General features: G+C 44.5%; 1 protein-coding gene across 1 annotated transcript in view; it reads right to left on the reverse strand.

Moving 5' to 3' along the window:
• The window catches only part of RYR3 (ryanodine receptor 3), a 361,766-nt gene that overhangs the window by 208,461 nt on the left and 133,158 nt on the right, over positions 1-20,147 (reverse strand). The window contains exons 20-27 of the mRNA XM_060002247.1: positions 14,404-14,620; positions 9,827-9,931; positions 8,067-8,170; positions 6,716-6,799; positions 4,923-5,082; positions 3,068-3,215; positions 2,013-2,218; positions 1,246-1,420 (exon numbers count right to left, since the gene is read on the reverse strand). Of these exons, the coding sequence (XP_059858230.1) occupies positions 1,246-1,420; positions 2,013-2,218; positions 3,068-3,215; positions 4,923-5,082; positions 6,716-6,799; positions 8,067-8,170; positions 9,827-9,931; positions 14,404-14,620 (1,199 nt within the window). The remainder of the gene's footprint in view (positions 1-1,245; positions 1,421-2,012; positions 2,219-3,067; positions 3,216-4,922; positions 5,083-6,715; positions 6,800-8,066; positions 8,171-9,826; positions 9,932-14,403; positions 14,621-20,147) is intronic.

A 20,147-nucleotide genomic window follows, 5' to 3' on the forward strand; every position in this document is an offset into this window, starting at 1 on the left:
CGTCCGGTGCCTATGCTCCGCGACGGGAGAGGCCACAACAGTGAGAGGCCCGTGTACCGCAAAAAAACCCAAAAAACAAAAAAATATACTCATGTATTTCTGCTGCTCTTGCCTGTGCAGTTTTATCTTTTTTAACTTTCAGGGTGGGGAGGGAGGACTGTTTCTTTTTGTAAAGTCTCAAAAATTTAAAGCTACCAGGAACCCTAATCATTTACAGAGGGGGAAACGAGGTAAAAAGACATTAAATAAAGTCAACCCGAGATGTCACAGGTGGGAAGGGCAGAGGCAGGACAGGAAACCAGAGCAGCCTCTTTTCCTCTCGACCTCCCTGCCTCCTTCTCGTCTGTACTGAAGCAGCAGAGAGTGGCAAAGCACCCAGCACAGGGGTGTGACCACAGCTGGTATTCAGTCACTGCCATAGAATTTTACAACTGAGAAGGATGTTGGCACTTATGCAGTCTATCATCCTGTTTTCTGGTACAGATGTAGGAGGCAAAGCCCAGAGAAGTCAAGCCAAGCCCGTCTGGGAGCCACACAGTTTGTTAGGAGCGAGTCAGCTAACTCCCAGTCCAGTACTCCCTTCTCCTGGTGCCAACAGCCTCGGTACATAACGTAGCTCTGTCGATGGGAAATAAGAAGCGCCCATCGCTCCTCTGTGTAGCCGGAAGCACTGCCCTGACTGCAGTCTATTCACGGCCATTAACAAGTGCAAGTGTGCTTGGGTTTCATAGCATGCTTGACTTTCAAAATAAATTCTGTTTCATTCAAGGGAATAGCTAAGTCAAACTTCTGTGTTTCAGTGATTCTCATCAAAGCATCAAGGTCAATTACACAGACATTCAGATTGACAATTCAATTCAGAATATGAGGATAATTCTTTAACTCACCACCTTTTCTCTCCTGCCAGGGTTATTAGTCTACATGCAATTAGCATTTCCTTTGTGATACCGGGAAACGTGAGGTACCTTAACATGCCAAGGCACAGGGCAGGGGATTAGAGGAGAGCCCCTTGGTCAGCCTCTCGGCAAGTTCAGACTTAGATTTACACTGCACACATCAACTATCATCTAATATTATTTGTCTCGATCCTTCAAAAATGATAGTATAAGACCTCATCTTCACCACCAGGGTTTCAAATCTGCAAAGGTCAGTGTGTCCTAAGTGAGGAGGTAGAAGATCTCACCCCGCTCCCTAGATTTCCTTTCATCTCGTAGAGGTGGAAGGGGGGAAAGCTCGTGGATTTACCATTGTCAATCTCGTAGTCAGCGAAGGCAAGCTCAGAGCCTTTGTTGGTGATCAGCAACTCCCCATTCAGCGTGAAGATCATGGAAGCATCATCCAGGTTAATCATACATCCAACCACATCTCCTGGCTGCCAGGTCCGTCCAAAATACCCACTCCCTTGATGCCAACGCTGGCCCTAGAAAACAAGAGCGAGGGCTCAGAGCAATGGAGGTCCTAGCCTAGAGGGCCCTGTACTACTGGAGAAATGACCCCATGAATAACTTCTCCTAATGGGCAGTGGTACCTGGTTTCTACAAGGCACTTCCCTTCCTACCAAGGACAACTCACAGGGAGAAGTGGTCTATCTACAGATGAATGAAACCAAGATATACAAGGCGCATCAGAAAAGGTGGCCTGAGTCTTCCAATACCTAGTCAGCTATGAAAACAAGCCGAACTCCCTCTAAGACAGAGTGGTAAGATTTTCCCTCATACTGGCTGCACAGTGTTCTGTGAGCCTCCCCTGAAGAGGCGAACATGGGCTCAGAGGCAAGGCAGATACGGAGGTGGCTATGGAAAGGACGAGAGTGTGCAGCCCTCTCTTTCTCCAGAGGAAAGAGTGAAGGGACAAACACTAAGTGATGATCATTCTATGGTCTCAATTAGCCAGTGCGGTGGCTCCTCCCTTTTGAAGCCAGAGATCCAGATACTCAGCACTTTTCACTTCTGGGGAAATATCTGAAGCAGAAAAACCCGGACTGAGGACGTGCGGACACCAGCCAGACTCACCCTGCTGCCTTCAAACACAAAGGCTTGGTCATCAGCCCCCAGCTCAACGTCAGGCCGACAGCCTGGCCTGGCCCAGCCGACACGCATGTCTCCTCCGGTCACCACCTCAAACTCAAAATACCACTTTCCAGATCTCACTGCATAAGAGCGCTCTACCCGGAAAAAGCGGATCTTGTCTATGCTGACTTTCTCCACAGCTGGGTCGGCTATCGAGAAGAAAAGGGAGTAGAGGGTGCAGGAGGGAGAGAGAGAACATAGGTTTAATATTTAGGGAGCATGCCTCGAAAGACTTTCAACAACAAAGGCTGATGACAGATCTGCTACTAGCCAATACAGCATTCTGTTCATAATATAATCATCACTCGTCATCGTATCATAATAACAATACAAGCCACCATTCAGTGAGTGATTGCTTTGCAGTAGAAACTAAATCTTGGTTTTTCCTCACAATAATCCTATGAAATCAGTATTATTGGAAGAAATTGAGGCTCAGAGAGCTTCACCTGTTCAAGGTCTTAGACCCCATAAACCAAGGAGAGCAAAGATTTGAACCCAGGTCTGTCTTCCTCCAAATCCATCCCCTTAACCAGGTTTTACTGTCCCACTAGCCTATGGTATCCCCTGGGGTATGAGATGGCAGTGACATGTTAAATAACCATAAGCTGGTGATTTTAATCAGTGCTAGAATTCAATTTAGAGATGACATTACCTGGCCCCAAAGTAAGCTGCTATTCACATGTTTGGAAAACAAGAGAAATAAAGGTAACTTGGTTTTGTGACCAAATATCCTGAAAAGCTCAGCTATGCTGGAGGATAACTTACTCCCTGTGGGACTATGTCATAGACGTGCTCGTTACAGAAACATCTGTCCATGGGACACTGCTTTATTATCAACACGGCCCCTCCGCCCTCCCCCCACTTCTAAAATACACCATTGAGTTTAGCACCACCAGCATTTCTAATAGTGCAAGTCAGACCTGTTGAAAGTTAGCATTCCGCCAGAAGAAGACCTGTTTAGTAAACTGGGGCCAGAGGGAACAATCTCCGCTGATTACCTAGTTCTTGGTCTGATGGCTCAATGTTATAGCCATAGCCAACGAAAGTCCGGACAGCTTCACGAAGGCTATCCCTATTTGACTTCTTGGTACGCTCATCCAATAATGCATAGGGTACCAGACGGGGATTTCTTTTGTTCTTTAAATCCTATGTGAAGCCAGAGAAAAGAGATGCTGAGAAAATGCATTATCATCTTTACAAAGAGCTTGTCCCACTCACACACTCCCAGCAACGGTCCTGGTTTTCTCGGGTGAGTCTGCTAGCTCTTCTCCCAGTGCCTTGATATTTACCAATGTACATATTTGCTGCTTCAAGATTAAATGAGTATAAATGGAAAATTTGTACTAACATTCAAAACTAGCAGTAAAAAACCCATTTCAATAATGCCAGCCTGTGAATAAAATGAAGTGTCATGAAATTGGTTAGAAACCTCCATTCCCAAGGCAAGGCAGATGGGGGTTTGCGTGACTATTCCCTTATGAAAGAGCATGCCATGATTCAAACAGTTATGGCCTCCTCGCAACAGATTCTTTTTTTAAAATTATTTTTAAAATTTATTTATTTTTGCCTGCATTGGGTCTTCGTTGCCGTGTGCAGGCTTTCTCTAGTTGCGGTGAGCGGGGGCTACTCTTCGTTGTGGTGCGTGGGCTTCTCATTGCGGTGGCTTCTCTTGTTGTGGAGCACGGGCTCTAGGCACGCGGGCTTCAGTAGTTGTGGCACGCGGGCTCAGTAGCTGCGGCTTGCAGGCTTGGTAGTTGTGGCACACGGGCTTAGTTGCTCTGCGGTATGTGGGATCTTCCCAGACCAGGGCTCGAACCTGTTTCGCCTGCATTGGCAGGCGGATTCTTAACTACTGAGCCACCAGGGAAGTCCCAATAGTTCTTAACAGACATCTCTGCTCACAGAGAAACATCTGAAAAGGTGGCAGAGCCACAGTGGGGCCATTTCATTGTAGCAGGCACACATTTGTATTACAGTCCTCCTCGGTTCCTTACTGGGGACTAAGAAGACAATAATGACAACAGCAGTGACACGTCACCATGACCTAACCTGCTGTTTTGAACCCCCAACTCCCTTCCCTGCCGCAGTTTCCACAGCTGTCGTCTTCTTGGTTCCAGACGCGTGCAGGTTTGGAGGCTCAGGAATGAATGAACACGTGTGCACATAGCTATCCTTGAACTTCCCTGAGCCCGGTACTTACTGAGATGAGGGGGACATTTCAGAGTGAGAGGTGTACCAGATGGTTTGGGCCGAACCCTGGTTCTAAACTCCACTTAATTCCTTGCTGGGCTCTCAGGCTGCCTCTGGATAAACTAAGAACCCTGCCCAAGAATCTTGGCCCTGTGGACTGAAGTAAGGGGGCACAGGCTTCTTGGTGGGCTCGTCTGCCTCTCTCCTGGGCTAGCTTCCCCTTCAGTGGTAGATACTTGGGACCGTCCCAGAAATACTGCTGAGCTGTGACACTGATTTATGCGAGCCTTACCTTGGCCTTGGAGAGTGCACGAAAGCTCAGCCCTCCGTGAGGCAAGCAACAAGACGGGGAATGAGAGAAGATGCGGCCAGTGGCCATTTACACAGGGCAACATGATCACAAGTGAACCCGACCAACAAAGGAAACGTAAGCCTACCCATTGCTGAAAAACTGGAATTATGCCTGGAGTTAATATCAATGTGACCATTACAAATTCCATCCAGCCCCATGATTCTATAAATAAGGAAGGTGCTGAGGCATGAGGAACAGAGTGCAAGGGCAACCTCCACCTTCCAGTCTAATACCCACCAAAGCAAAATGGCATTTTAATGCACGATCACATCACCTGGCTTCTCCAGCAGGCCTGACCCAGCACGTCTCACCTGTTGAATGCCATAGGTCCATCCTTGTCTTATTCTGTCTTTTGCCCAAACATTGTGTGCATTTTCTGCAAGCTTATCCACTAACATTTCTTGAGGAGGTAACAGCTTCACATCAGACAAATCCAAAGGGGCTGGCTTATAGCCATTGGACATCATGTAGCTACAAGTAAATGGAAAATACATATTTTGAACAGAACTGTATGGCTCCCCCATTCCAGATTTGAGACCAATAGCACAGGGTCAGAACACTAGGAAAACAAGGCTACAGTCACAGATTCTATCTTTGGCAGAATGGACAGCTCAGCTCTATCTCAAGTCTTTAGTAGAAGACCCCCATCCACCATCCTTTTTGCCAATGCATGTCGCAGATTAAGGCGACCGTTGGAGAAAGAGGATGGTCTGTGCAAATCCACCCTTATTCCTAAGAAAACTACTCTGCCCTACAAACGATGGGCACATTCCGTGTAATGTAACATCACCCGAAGCTCCTTGGTCTCGCTTCAAAAGCACAAAAGCTTATGACCACATTGGCACGGACAGGACCTTGAGCCAAACGGTTTCTTACAAATCAGCAAAGAATGATCACTCAGTCTTAGAAAACTAAACCTTCATTTTGAGAAGTTTAAAAAATCATAACATGAGAGAGTTTGTGAGCTTGAATGATCTTCATGGTTTGCTGTCCAGTCCAGGAGTCACAAATGTCTGTAATTCGACAGATAATTTGATAGATAACGTGAAGACGGGAAAAGCTCAGTGTGAGTCCAGGTAGACGCATCGTGTGAGTGGAGAGGAGCAGGGCCCTGTGTGGAGTGACTCACAGGAGAGTAACTGACCACAGTCACGTGGGAATGTGAGTCCAGGGGCATCCAGGGCCCCAAGGCCACGGACTGCCCAGATCAGGGCCAGAGCCCAAATGTGATGACCTGCAGACCAGCGCTACTCGACCCAAGAACCTGTGAGCAGCGCGAGATACAAGGTCGACTGTAGGCGTGATATTGCCCCTCGTCCACCTTCTAGGGATGCCTGACTTTGGGCAGAGTCAACACGTGTTGCTTGCTGAGCGCCGCCCCCAGCCACCTCTCAGCTGCTGCCTCTCAGATGAGCTGCTCTTGGCACCAGGAGCTGCCTCTGAGAGTGGAGCCTGGCAGCTTGGGAGTTTCACAGGGAGGAAGGGGAAGATAAGCATTTGATTAAGAGCCGGCACTGCCTTGGCTCATAAGTCATTACGACACCTGGGTGTGAATGCGTGCGCACCCGAGGCTGGCACACGTGCGGGTGAGCAAGTGAGCCAGGGGATGCGCCCGTGGGCTCGCATCTGAATGTGTGAGAACACATGGCTCGGTGAATGCACGGGCGAGAGGGAGAGGACACATGCAGATTTAGGGGCCAAATTAAATCTTGGCAGTGACGCACATTTCCACAAGGGACTTGCAAGGTTGGCCCAGTGACAGAGGACTGAATCTTTGCTGTGGCTACCGACGATCTTCAAGCTCCCGTGCCAACTGCTATTCTTATAGACCAACACAGCGTATCCATCTGAGTGCCACATCTGGCTCAAAACTAACCCTAGTAGATAGTAGTATAGGTCCAGGCAGAAGCACTGAAAATACTCTACTTCAGCCGGCTTCCGTCTGGGGGTTTCAGGGCAGTCTAGGTACCTGGTGGAGACATCCTGAGCTGGTGTTAGAAGTATCTGGGGCCATCACCTGCCTCTGTGCGTGGGCCTCCTGTCCTCCCAGTTTAAAAATTCAGACTGAAGCATTAAAGTCTCTGACCATTAAATGATCACCTACTTTTTGGGCAACTTGACCTTCCTGAGATCCTCTTCAGCAGCCGGGTTAACATGAGCGATGTGGCACCCCAGGGCCAGGAGGGTTCTGTGATGTAACAGAGAGAGGAAACAAGGGTCAACTGCAAGGTGAAGGACAGCGAGAACCCTAACCTGTGTGATAAAAACATACAATATTCATTCACTTAGACCAGAGGTTACCAGACTTTTTCTGTAAAGGGCGAGAGAGGAAACGTTTCAGGCTTTGTGGTCTTTATGTCTCCGCTACAACTACTCACCTCTGCCATTACAGAGCGAAAACAGCCATAGAAAATACACAAAGTGACGAGCTTGGCTTTGTTACAATAAACTTTTTTACCAAAGTAAGTGGCTGATTAGATTGGCCTGTGGACCTTAGTTTGCCAACTCGTGATTTAGACGGTAGCAAGAATGCAACAAAAAGTTAGTTAATAGCCCCTTTGGGAGAACCCAGAGGTCAGCAAGTATTTCCCACGTGCTCCCTGTACGAAGTGTCTTGAGATGTGTTGGACACCATGAGGTACCAAAGCCACATCCTCAAGAAGGGTCGGTGTGATGGAAGACATCACATACGGGGAGCCTATGAGACAAAGCAACCTGACAGAGCATCATTATGCCAGCAAGACCACAGTGTTAAAAAGTTCTGCACCAACTATCAGACAGAGAAATACAATGCAGAGAAGCACAGGTAACCAGCACAAAGGGAATTCGAGAAGGGAGATATAAAATGGGGCTAAAAAAATGAAGATCTGAATCAGGGTTTAAACCACAGGTGGGATCACAGAGAAGCTAAAAGTTACTTTTAAATGGAATGTTTGTGCATTAAACCATGTTTTCCCATTCATTTTTAGAAATGCCTTATCTTTTTAAAAAAATATTTATCATCTCATTGAACCATTACAACAATTATATAGAGATAAGAACTATTACTATCCTCATGTTGTAGATGAGAAAATGGAGACTTAGAGAGGTTAAGTTGTCCAATTTCAGTATGATCTAGAACCTACTATATATCTTACCTTCTTTCCTTGATTATACATGAACTAGAAGAGGCACTTGGTCCTTTGATTCTAAGTTTCTCTGCTTTTTTTTCTGCCTACCTTTTCCCTGTCCCTGGCAAATAGCAAATGGTCTCTAAAGAACTATATATGCTAAATAACAATAGTAGATGTGTTATTCACGATGCTGAACCCTTTCGTGGCGTGAATAATCCCCATCCTGGCTAATCTGTCAGAATGCATCACGTTTTCGAGAGACAACAGGTTTGTAGTTTAGTTATAAGGCATTAAATCATCCACTCACTGTTTAGTCCAAATTCAATTCAATTAAACACTCACTTTAAGGTTTCAGTTGACATTTGTAGGTTATAATTCTTCTCAGTTTCAGGTAGCTTTGAAAACTCAACAAGGCAGGGGTGTTGTCTTTTGTTGTCATCCCGTATCTAGGTGACAACATAAGAAAGAATATAATTTAAGTTTTGACAACTGGCACTGCCTTGGGAAACAGAAAAGACACGCTTTGGAAACATGGCCCAGGTAATTCATATCAGGCAAGACAAAGACAGTTATTTGCTGATAGGCAAATAGACGATCTTCCCTCTAATAAATGATACACGCCGTCCCCAGGCTGCCAGTGGCTTGTGTTCTGTGGACTGCTTCTAGTCAAGTGTCTGCATTCAGAACATACTTTCCTAGAGAAGCCATTTTATGCGTGGTAGTCATGCTCCTGCCTGTCCAAAACTCATGGAACCACAGTGCCACTGCAGGGTAGCATTCTTCAGAACATAAAGGAATACAGAATCTGGGCCAGCACTGTCCAATAGAAGCACAAAGTCAGCCACCAACGTGAACCACATTTGTCATTTCAAATTTCCTAGTAGCCATATGAGAAAAGCAAGAAAACAAAAAACAAAAACAAAACAAAACAAACGAAAAAACCAGGTGAAATGAATTTTAATAATGTATTTTACTGAACCCAATACACCTGGAACCTTACCATTTTAACAAGTAATTAATATAAGAAATTATTTCTGAGCTACTTTATATTAGTTTTTCATAGAAAGTCTTGAAAATCCAATGTGTATTTTACGCTTACAGCACGTCTCAACTCAGACTAGTCACATTTTAAATGCTCAGTAGCCACGTGTGGCCCATAGCTACTGTATTGGACGGTGTAGATCCAGACATTAACTAATTCATTCATTCATTCCACAAACATTTGTCGAATGTCTACTATGTGGTGGGCAGTGAGCTAGACCTTAGGAGTTCAATGGTGAGCTGGGGTAGCCCCAGCCCCATGAAGGATACAGTCTGATGCAGTAGTAATACAATCATCATAGAAATAAATTTACAATTGCAATTGTAATTCGTTCTCAAAGGAGAGGTTTGTGGTGTTAAAAGAGCATACAGCAAAGAGGTGGTCGTATATAAGGAGGATATGTATGGGAGCTATATCAATATATAAGCGCTAGAGTGCAGGGGCGCTTTCAGTAACTAAGCTGGAATGTGCATAATCTGAGAGTGCCAGGGTCGTAGGGAGCTTCAGAATCACAGATCCTTCTGCCCTCAGACATGACCTTATACAAGTCACAGAACAAAGTCAATTTACATCCTCTTTGAAAAATGTTTTCTAGTGAAAGAGATTCCTTAACCTCCTCTGCGTGTCCATTAATCTTAGTGATGCATCTGAAAACCACACTAAACAAATTCTGACTCACAACAATGAATCAGCCTCTTTTCACCAGCCATGCAGAGAGAACAGCTTTTTCTGAAGAGAAAGGGAGATGTGAGGCTCTGAAGGAGGAGCTAAGGGTTAACCACATTCGATATTCCCTGAAGAAAAAGACGAGCATCTGGGAGTAAGAAGGAGACAGGCTCCTGGGTCTGTCTGTGCAGTGCTGGTCTCCCCAGCACTCCTGACTGCAGTTCAACGAACTCCCAAGCAAGGCTGCTGTACTCAGTGAGAGCTGGATGGGAGTCAGTAAGAACCAGTGGGTTTGGGCTTGTGAGGTTTGTTTCTCATGTGAGTCTTTGAAGAACGCTTCCAGGTAACAAGGCAACCCAACCCTCCACCCTGGCCCGGCCACTCAAACACATACCTTGCCAAAAGTCCAGCCAAGCTCTATTTTATTCATTCCCCAAAGCTCGTGGATGTTTTCAGCCAGCCTGTCTCGGATCTTCTCTAGGTGAGGTGGTAAAACAACCTAAAAGGAAAAGGAAGAAGTGAGAAGTGACAACTGCAAGAATCAACCGTACTGAAATCTGTCATAAAATCTAGACAGATCGTGTGCCCCAGTTGAATTCTCTACACATCACCCAGGAGGGGCTACTTCTAGAGATTCCTTCCTCTCTTGGCTTCCCCTGGACCGTATCTCCCCTTCCTCTATACTCGCTCCTTGGGAGAGATCTCATCCACTTGCAGATGGTCACTCCTGACCATCCAGCCTCCAGCCATGGTCTCTCCTGAAGTTCAGACCTACTATTCCAACTACCTGCAGGATTTTCCCACCAAAGTGAACTCAGCATGTTATTCAAAGCTGAATTCATTATTTTTCCTTCAAAACCTTTTTCTTGTCTTATTTGTATTTTCTCTTTTCGTTGAAGGACCCCACCATAAAGTCATCTTAGTGTCTTTTCTCTTGGCATTACATCCCCCCCCAACAACACCTAATGAGTCACAAAATCCAACATGTTTATTTCCTAATCATCTTTCTGAAGGTTCCCCTCCTCTACGTCACTCAACCTCGTTATTTTCTACCCGGACCATCGCAAGAGCTTTGCAATTGGTCTCCCCAACTCCCCGCCAATCTATTCTTCACACTGTGGCCAGAGTGATGAGCTCACGACAACACAACCACATCAAAACACTCTCCTCCTGAGTACATCCAAGTGCCCCTTGACACTCCCAAGACACAGACTAGATGTATTAACCAAGCATATAGTGCCATTCTTCAGTCCTCTTGTCACGGTCCTCCCAAACACATCCTTTCAAAGCTCCTGACATTCTCCCCAAAGGTCACACTGTCGCTCAGTTCTGTGCCCTTGCACACGGAACCTTAATTCTTATTAGTACTCCCCATGATACACATCATATGTATACTTCCTACCCCCATGCTACATGGCAAATGACAAAGACTTTCTCCTTGGACCAAGCTCTAGATGGGTGCATCTGAGCCATTTCTGACTAGGCTCGATCCTTGGGCCTTGTCCTCAAGATCCCAGTTCTAGCTAGAATCTTGCTAAATTAGTTTAGTGACAATCTACACCCTTGAATATGTGATCATCCTCCATGTCTGATCAAACTTATTCATCCCCCATCCTCCCCCAGGTGATATCAGATCTATCTGACCTGCCCTCAGTAAGAATCCTGTTAGATCAGTTTAGCAAGAATCCATCCCAACCCGTGATGTTCCTCTTAGTAATTTTCCGTCACTGACACGCCCACCCCACCTGCACCCCAAACCTGCTCCTTGGCTGTAAATTCCCAGTTGTTTGTGTTGTATTCAGAACTGACCCCAGCTCTATAGTGGAGTTCCTTTTCCCCTACTGCAATAACTTCTAAGCAAAAATCTGTCTTTACCCCTTTAGCTGCTGTCCAGCTCTGGTCTTAATACAAACTCCCTCAGTATTTATCTTTCTGGAGTTAGCTCAAATTCCTCACTACCTTTTGGAGGTCTTCCCCAGGTACCTTCAGGAAAAGTTTCTCTGTTTTCCTGGTACCTTGCTCATGTCTCTCCACAAAGGTCACAAACTGAGGACTCAAATTTCTCTTTTTTTCCCCCTTTCTTTAATTTACTACTACTACAATTATAACAGTAAACAATTAATTATTGCCATTTTCATTTATTAGTTGATAGCTCCTAAGAAATAGGAGATTTCATATAAAAATCCAGATTTCTAATTTCCCCTGACCAGTTGAAAGATTGCTAACATTGGCCCCACACTTTTGCCTGGCAACTAGTCAGCTGGGGCTAAGAAATGGCCCCCTGCTTTAGGAGGGCCTGCACACTTGACCTGTTTCCCTTCTGTATCACCTCCCTGGCTCCTACAATTCTAGCTCTATTATAATGATTATTAGTGTTTCCACTACTTGCAAAAATCCCAATTATTTTCAAGGAGGGGCGCTCATGGAAAAAAATGTATATATTTTTTTTTGTAGAAAAAGTATATTAAGTCAGTGATGTATAAGGAGACCACAGAGAAAAGTAGCAATAAAATATTTTAACTATGTGTCATAACCACTATTGGCCTTTCAACTAAAGACACTCTTTAAAAAAAAACCAACTTATTATTGAAAAGTCAAAGTTACGTGGCATAATGTTTTGATAAGGAGCAAAGTGGGGAAAATTATTAGTAAACAAATGACAACTGTATTTGAGTTTTATTGGTTAACTAATTTAATCTGTTTAAATTAATCACAGCCTGAAGGGGGATTTCCATGTGAAGGAACCACTTGCTTCAGCAAAAGGGGGAAACGTGGAAAGAAGCCTCCACAAACAATCCTGCATCATAATTTCAGTGACCTCAATTGGTGACTAGCTGGGATAGAGTAATATTGGCTTGGTAACTGCCTCCTGGGTGTCTGGGGCCTGAGACTGACATCCCCAGGAAAGGCTGGTAGGAGCTGGGCTCCTCCCCCGCAGCGCTCAGCAAGGGCCTGGGGGTGCTTCAAGCACTGGACACAGGTAGCACTGAAGGACAGGGATCTAGTCAACAACATTTTATCTGCAAACTGGTTAATGTGTCCCAAGCAGGATGGAGTTGACTGTGTATCTTGTATTTAACTTCTCTTTAGACAATAATTTCACAGACTGATAGATTCTAAAAAATTACAAAGTCTCATTCAAAATAATAAATTGCACCTTTCCAATGAGAACTTCCTTATTATTTGATTCCCAGCAACATTTCCCTCATTCCAGGGTCTATACATATTCAGCTTTGGGTCCAGACATCAAAGTTCATCTGGCTTGTTGATTTATCTCCACTCTTTGATTTTCAAATCTTCTATTCTGTATGTTTAGAAACTCTTCTCACTCTGGTCCAGTACTTCTTTCCTCCCTCATCAAAACCTCCCCTCATTCTTTTGAACTCTCTTTGAGTTTTGCTTCCTCCAGGAAGGCTTTTCTGAGTAATACCTACGTCTCTGATAACTTGGTAAGGAGGGCAGCACAGAGAAGTAGGAACCATGTCCATGTGTACAACCTCTCCCTGCTTGGGCACTAACCACCTTGTGTCCACAGAAAAGCTAGTTTAGTTCTTTGGCCCTCAAACTTCTTATCTAAAATACACAGCAAGCAGATGATCCGATTCCTAGGATTACCTCTGGCTCACAAACTCCTACCTCGTTTCCTATCAACATTCTCAACTCCAGCTACATTCCTGGTGTTGTACTAGGCTCTGTGAAGCAGACAGAGAGACACTGTGATTTCTAGACAATGAGAATTCACAATCATTAGCCACAGGAGGTAAGAAGCAGACGCATGACCACACACACAGAGCTGAATGTAACAGGGCCATAGAGGTATTATGGGAAAATATACTGTAGAGACCATCTACAGGTTAAAAGAGCCATAATCCTACAAACTATTATCCCAAGTGCCTCAGAGACAAGGTGCCTTTACACTTATTTTCTCTAACATCTAGAATAGTGATGTGAATAGCACTGGCATGGCAGAGGCACTGGAAAGCTGTTGTATGTTCCTCATCATAACTGTGTGAACGTGTGTCTGTCAAAACAGAGACCCTGGGAAGGGAAAGAAAATGTCCATTTCGAAGTGAGAGAGTGGCATGGACTTATATACACTACCAAATGTAAAATAGATAGCTAGTGGGAAGCAGCCGTGTGGCACAGGGAGATCAGCTCGGTGCTTTGCGACCACCTAGAGGGGTGGGATAAGGAGGGTGGGAGGGAGACGCAAGAGGGAGGGGATATGGGGATATGTCTGTACGTATCGCTGATTCACTTTGTTATACACCAGAAACTAACACAACGTTGTAAAGCAATTATACTCCAATAAAGACTTAAAAAAAAAAAAGAAAATGTCTATTTACCAGCACCTTCTGAGGTCTCCATGCTCTCCCCTGTTGCTTTCAGTTTTACTTCCCACACTTCTCCTACCTGCTCGTCCTCCAAGCATCCAGCCACAGGAGAATATTCATTGCCACCTGTCCCTATTTTGTGCTTCTACTTCCAGGCTCTCATTCATCCCATTCCTGTTACTTCACCTCTGGACGCCCCTCTCCATTTAAGTTTATTAAAGGGTCCTGACTGAATGCCATTCTCTCTACACAGACTTTTAGAAACATTCTAGCATAAAGGACGTCTCTAGCATTTATTTGTGTACACGATCATTCTGCATATTACATTTGGACTTGAAAAAAAATAACACATTTGCTTCTTATCTCTTCAGCTTGGTTGTGCATTCCCAGAGAATACTGTCACACGTCTGCCTATGCCTCACAGAACCTAGTACAGTGCCTTGCATGTAGCAAGTGCTTAACCATGTTCATTGGTTGCAAAATCCTTCAAGAGCTCAATTGCCGCATATGGTGGAAACGTGAAGCATAATGGTCGTTCACACATCACGACAATTCAGTAGAATGTATGATAAGAATGTTTCAAAGACAATGCAGCATCATCTCCGTGGGCTGCCTTCTGCTGGCAGCTCAAACCTACCTGACTGGTATCTATGGGGCACGGAATGAAAGAAGCTTGGGAGAGGAACTGGGTGGTACCCAGCAGATCTCGAACACCTTCAGCATCACGTTTATACTCTTTGACAGGCTCCAATCTCATCTTTTCTTTTGGAAGTAAGGCTTCGTAGCAAGGGGCATAGCCAGAGGGAGGCAGGAACTTAAATTCTCCGTGACGTCCCCCCATCAGGAAACGTACTCTGTTATTTGGAGAGACCAGGAAGAGAGAGGTTAAAAAATATATATGCCAGCCCAAATAAGTGAAAGTTAAAGATCAGCTCTCCCCACCCAAATTATTTTTGGGGGAAGTGAATGATTTCAGATTCATCACAGCAAACACTCTAAAGTACGCAACAAAGCAGTGGAGAGAAAGCTGACTGTCAATTCATAGTGCCCCTGATTCTCAGTTGACCACGTCAGCTAAGTTCTTAAAAATGAACTTATACTTTAAAACCACTAGATTTTAAAAATCAAGTTCATCCTTACTCTAGTAGGGGAATCATTACTGTAGATATTATTACTACAGTTTGACAAGAGTAACAGTGATGATGATGACGTTATTTTCTGAAAAGATCACATTCAAACTACAGCATGAGAACTTCAAGTATTTTTACTTGAGAGAGTTTACTCACACAATGATGAAAGAAAACATGATATAAATATTTGGGAAAAATAGGACATTCCCATTTTAGAGTGCAGGTAAAAGATCAAGTAACACGAGAGTATTAAACAGAAATGGTACACATGCCAAGAGGCATTAATAGAAACGGTAACACTGAAGAGGCTGCAGTTCCCCAAAGTAGCCATATGAGGGCGACTGTGAGGAAGCATCAGCAGGTGGTTACAGCCATGGGGGTGCCAAATAGGCGTCACGTGTTTGCTCGCTAGGGTCCCAGTGCCTTCTCGGGGCACCACCACCTTGCTGTCATCCAGGCCTCATGCTCTGGCCCACTCCAGCAGTGCCCACAGGGGCCTCCCAAGGAAGAGGGAAGGATCCTTGGGGGGCCACAGTCATGGCAGGCACTAATTACCCACAAACTGGAGTCTTTCAATATTTTAATTCAGCATTCTGGCTGCATTTCAGCCCCATAGATATGATTAAGTTAGGGTTAGGGTTAGAGCCCATAGATTCTCTGCAAGAAGAGGGTGAAAGTGAGGGTCATAGGCTCTTAGGTTTGGGACTAGAAATAGAGCTTTTGCAGATCGACTGCAACTATGTTAAATTGATGAGAAAATATGACTGCAATTTTAAATAATGAAGACATGGCAAGATACACAGCCCTGCAGGATCAACAATAATTTTACATAGGAAAAATCCATCCATACACGTAGCAGCTACACGTATTCACTCCCTCCAAGTTGTATTCGAGCCCATACGACTTGCACTGTTCTCCATACTGGGGATTCAGCAATGAACAAAGAATACCCTGTCCCTGGTGTCACAGAGCAGGCATCCAATGAAACAAATAGGATAATTACTGATTGGGAGACATCTGATGAGGGAATAAAGAGGGAGACTGAAACAACTCGGGGAAGGAGGAGGGTCCTAGATTGGAGGCTAGAAAGGCTTCTCCGAGGGGGAGATATTTTTATTAACCCCGAGGGAAAAGGAGGAGCCAATGAGTTCAAAATCTGGAGGAAGAGCATTCCAGGCAGAGGAACAACACGTGCAAAGGCCCTGAGGTAGGGAAGTGCTTGGGTGGAGGGCAGTGTGAGTGAGAACACAGAGAGCCCAAGGGGCTAAGAGATGAGGTGGCAGGGGGCAGGGCTGGATCAGGCAAGGTCTCTGAGCTGGGATTTTCTTCCCGGTGAGCAGCTTCTGAGGGATTTTAAGGAGGAAGAAATACAGGATTCTTCTAGCTGCTCTATGTAGGAGGCACCTGACACCAATCTAGTCCCCGTGAGACATGAGGGGGGGTTGGACCAAGGTGATGAAGGCCAAGCCGGAAAGCAGCAGTTAGATGCCAATTCTGTTCGGAACTGGTGATGGAGTGAACCTGTGTGTGTGGAGGGGGGTGAGGTGTATGTGGGAAAGGTTATGATCTAGCAAAGCTCTAACAACAACACTCTCCACTAGATCTCACGTCCTTTTACTGGAATATTCTGGTGGGGCAGCTTTGCAGTGTTGGCTGAGTAACTGTGATTGTGTGTAGCCTAATGATAAAACTGGAAAATGAAAATCTCTCTGAGTAAAAGACATTTAGGATTTTCCCCCCCTTCCCAATATAAACAAAATCTTTATCCAAACAGCATTTTATAAAATGCTGTTTTAAAATTAATTACAGAAATCGTATGAAGCCTCCCACTTTCCCATTTTAAAGTAGTAAGCAACAATGATATAGAATTAGAACCACAAGTGTCCCTTGTGAATGTTCCTACGTTAAATGTTATATAACAGGGCACGATCTATGTGCATTAAGACTATGAACAATGATATAAGAACAAAATTGAGTCACTAGCCTGCAATGTTACTAATTTAGTAGAACTTCAGGAAATAATGACTAAGACTTAAAATTTCTTGAGAACTTTCCAAAATTCAATTGCAACATAACAGATTGTGTTACTGACATGTTGAAACTATGGGATAAAACTAAATTGTTTTGAACAAAGAATTTGTGTGGGCAGTTTTCTGCTTTTCCCTTCTCACTGAGCATCCTTCCTGTGAAGAGCTGAAGCTTCCTGGGAGCTCGTACAGCAACGGTATTCTTTGTTACTCACTAGCGTATGGATTCCAAGGCCAAGCGAACGATCTCTTACGAGGATGTCTAGATGGATTTAATTATTCATAAGCTCTCTCGCCAGTTCCGTTTAGTTTTAACACTTCTCTTATGCTTTTAAATCTGCTGTTGTCTTCCGGATAGATAACATATCAAGAAAGGTGGGAAGCCAGGGTAGCACTTAGGGAGAACAGTGCTGCTTTTATATTCAGCTATTAAAAGGAGAATGGTAATCTGGTTTTACAGCTTAATCTTATCACCTCGAATGGCCACAAAGACCGTAAAATGAAAAATTAACGTAGCCAGAAATCAGCGTTTACTGCTTACTGAAGCATTCGTCTTCCAACGCCATTATGCTGTGCTTCAGTGGGCAGAAGGCATGGTTCTGGGTAGCTTCCCAAGTCCTGCCAGACAAGAGCCCTGCTCCCCAGCAGGCGGGACTGGATGGGAGCCGGTGTGGGCACACCCGCCATCTGTGGATCCTTCCCTCGCTGCCCAGAGTCTGTGGGAAGGGCTCCAGCAAACCACCACCAATATTGGTGGTCCTCATGAACTCTCTCTGGGACCCCAGATGGTCCAGGTCAAAGGAAATCATGGGGATAAAATACAGGTTTAAAGGAAACAATCCAAAGAAAGAAAGAAAATACCTGAAGCCCACTTTAATTATTTGAGGATATGAAAACGGGATCCCCTCTGTCTCCATTTTAGCAGAGGTCCCAAAGGCAGCTAATTCAGAGGATGCCACTATTTTCTCATCCTGAAGTGAAGTGCTGGACCAACTATGAGGATCCACCAAAAAACTGGGAAACCTTTTCAGCTTTAGTCCACCCCATACCTCCACACTGATAGGGAAGGTAAAGAATTCATTTGGAGAAAACCATCAGGGAGAAAGGGATGGGAGGTCTTGCCCATCAGGAGTCAAATGAGGGCTGTAAGGAACTACTCAGAAGTTTGTGAGTACCCCCTGGATGTAGTGAGGGTCATATCTGCCTAGTGACAGTGAAGAGCAGAGGGGGAAATGAGCCAGCTGCCAGCCATCAGAAAGGAATTCTGGCCGGAAAGGCAAATGACTGAGCAGAGATCAGAAACCCAGGAGCTGGGGGAGGTAGGAGGCCCATGCAGCTGGAGGGGGAGGGGAGGGGGGAGGTCTGGGGTCAGCCAGAAGGGAGCAGCCAGTACAGGTGGTAAAGCCAAGTCAAGGGAACTGAAGTTGGACGCTTCCAGCCTGGTGCTCTCCAAGAAAGCTACAAAAGGGCCTCAGAAGAGAAAGAAGCAGCAATTGTGCAACCGCTACAAAAGTCCTGATGCCACAAGGCGGCTGCACCAACTCCATCAGATGTGCCCATCCCCCAGTCACCTTGGGTCTGGGCTGGACCCTAGACCCTGGGGGGCATGAGAAAGGAGCCAGCTAACTGAAGAGGAGCCCGACCTCAAACTGCAGGGGGAGTGGGGTCGGGCTCAAATATTAACTGGATACAAATCTGGAGTTTTTATACTACTCAGAAGATGGAATTTTTTTTTTAAGTATTGGCAAGATGGTTCCTGGCCTTAAAAGAAGTAATGAAGGCTATAGAACTGGCCCAAGAACTTATCCAGGAGTCCAGAGCATGGATTTGAAGGGGTGGAAAGAGAACCAACAAGTTACACCTATCTAGTCTACTTCTTCTGATAAGTCTGTTTTCTGGCATTTACTGTTTATCTTTTAAATCCTTTGAAATTTAAAAGATTTAAATTTCCAATCAGAATATAAACCTCTCTTCTCTAAGTATATTCTTCCCTGCTCCTTGGGTTCCACTGAATCTCTCAGCATCGCAAAAAATGTTAAATTGCAAATAAAAAGATAATTTAAGAACGGAGCTCATTAAAATCAGTTCTTCTTTACCCTCCAATTTTTCTCTACATTAATAGATTTAAAAAAATCAATTTCATTAATCAATTTAATCTCTTCCACTACAGCACATGTATCATCTTCTGGGGTTCTTCCTATAACTCAGACATGCCATCAGCTCTCCAAGGTTTTTTTTTCTTCCTAAAGTGATTACAGTCAGTGACTGTGTCCTTAGATTTCTCCACTTTAGAGATGAGTAATGGCTTCAGTAATAGCCGCCTGGGAGCAGTGAAGTTTGAGGATGTGTAGAGGAATTTTTTATTGACTAGACTAATTTTAAAAAAACAGAGAAAATTGCATTGAAAAATCCCCACTGGCATTTCCAATTTCATCTTCTAAGATTTGTGCATTTTTGTTTGCCAGTTTGCAGGAGAGATGAGAATACCTATCACAAATCCCCAAGTCTGAAAGACTGATCCATGAAAAAAAATAGAGTAAAAATCAAGACAAACCTTTGCTATGCTCAAAAAGGATGTCTAGGTTTCCTTATTCATAGCGTACTAGCAAACTGTGAAATCATTTTAGTCTTACTAGATGTCCCATTATTCTTATTGAATCCCTCCCAGGAGTTGGGATAGTGTTCCAAAGAAGATAAAGATACAGGCTGTGGTTAGCAGGAGAAAGAATTAGCGAGCTTCTGCTGACCTAAATTCAACTCATAAGTCATGATTCATAATTGCATCTTTAGTCCATATCGCTAAGACGGGAGAACAATTTGAGTTATGTATGCTCTCACATTCATATTTCTTTCTGGCCAGCGTTTGATGAAAGCCCAGGGCAATCCAGCCAGCGCTCATCACGTTCTCTGCAAAAGTATATTTATCTCAGTAATAATTTCCACAGCATTGACCACAGCAAGCTGGAAATAGCTAAGCTACTGGTTACCTGAATTTCAGCCAAGCCTGGTGGATACCAACAGAAAACAAACAGCAACAGCAAATACCAACCATCTTTGGTTCGTGTTGCTTTTATAAACGAGAACGGGCCGGTAAAAGAGTTACATGAGAAGATTAAGCAGATCTACGGGGAATTTAACCATAGCTATGAAATAGATTCTACTACAGTGACTAACTCATCAATTTTCTGCAAAACTAAAAGCAGCTCTCAAATTTCACTACACAC

The sequence above is a fragment of the Delphinus delphis genome, chromosome 2 (assembly GCF_949987515.2).
Source record: "Delphinus delphis chromosome 2, mDelDel1.2, whole genome shotgun sequence".
Taxonomy (NCBI): Eukaryota; Metazoa; Chordata; class Mammalia; order Artiodactyla; family Delphinidae; genus Delphinus; species Delphinus delphis.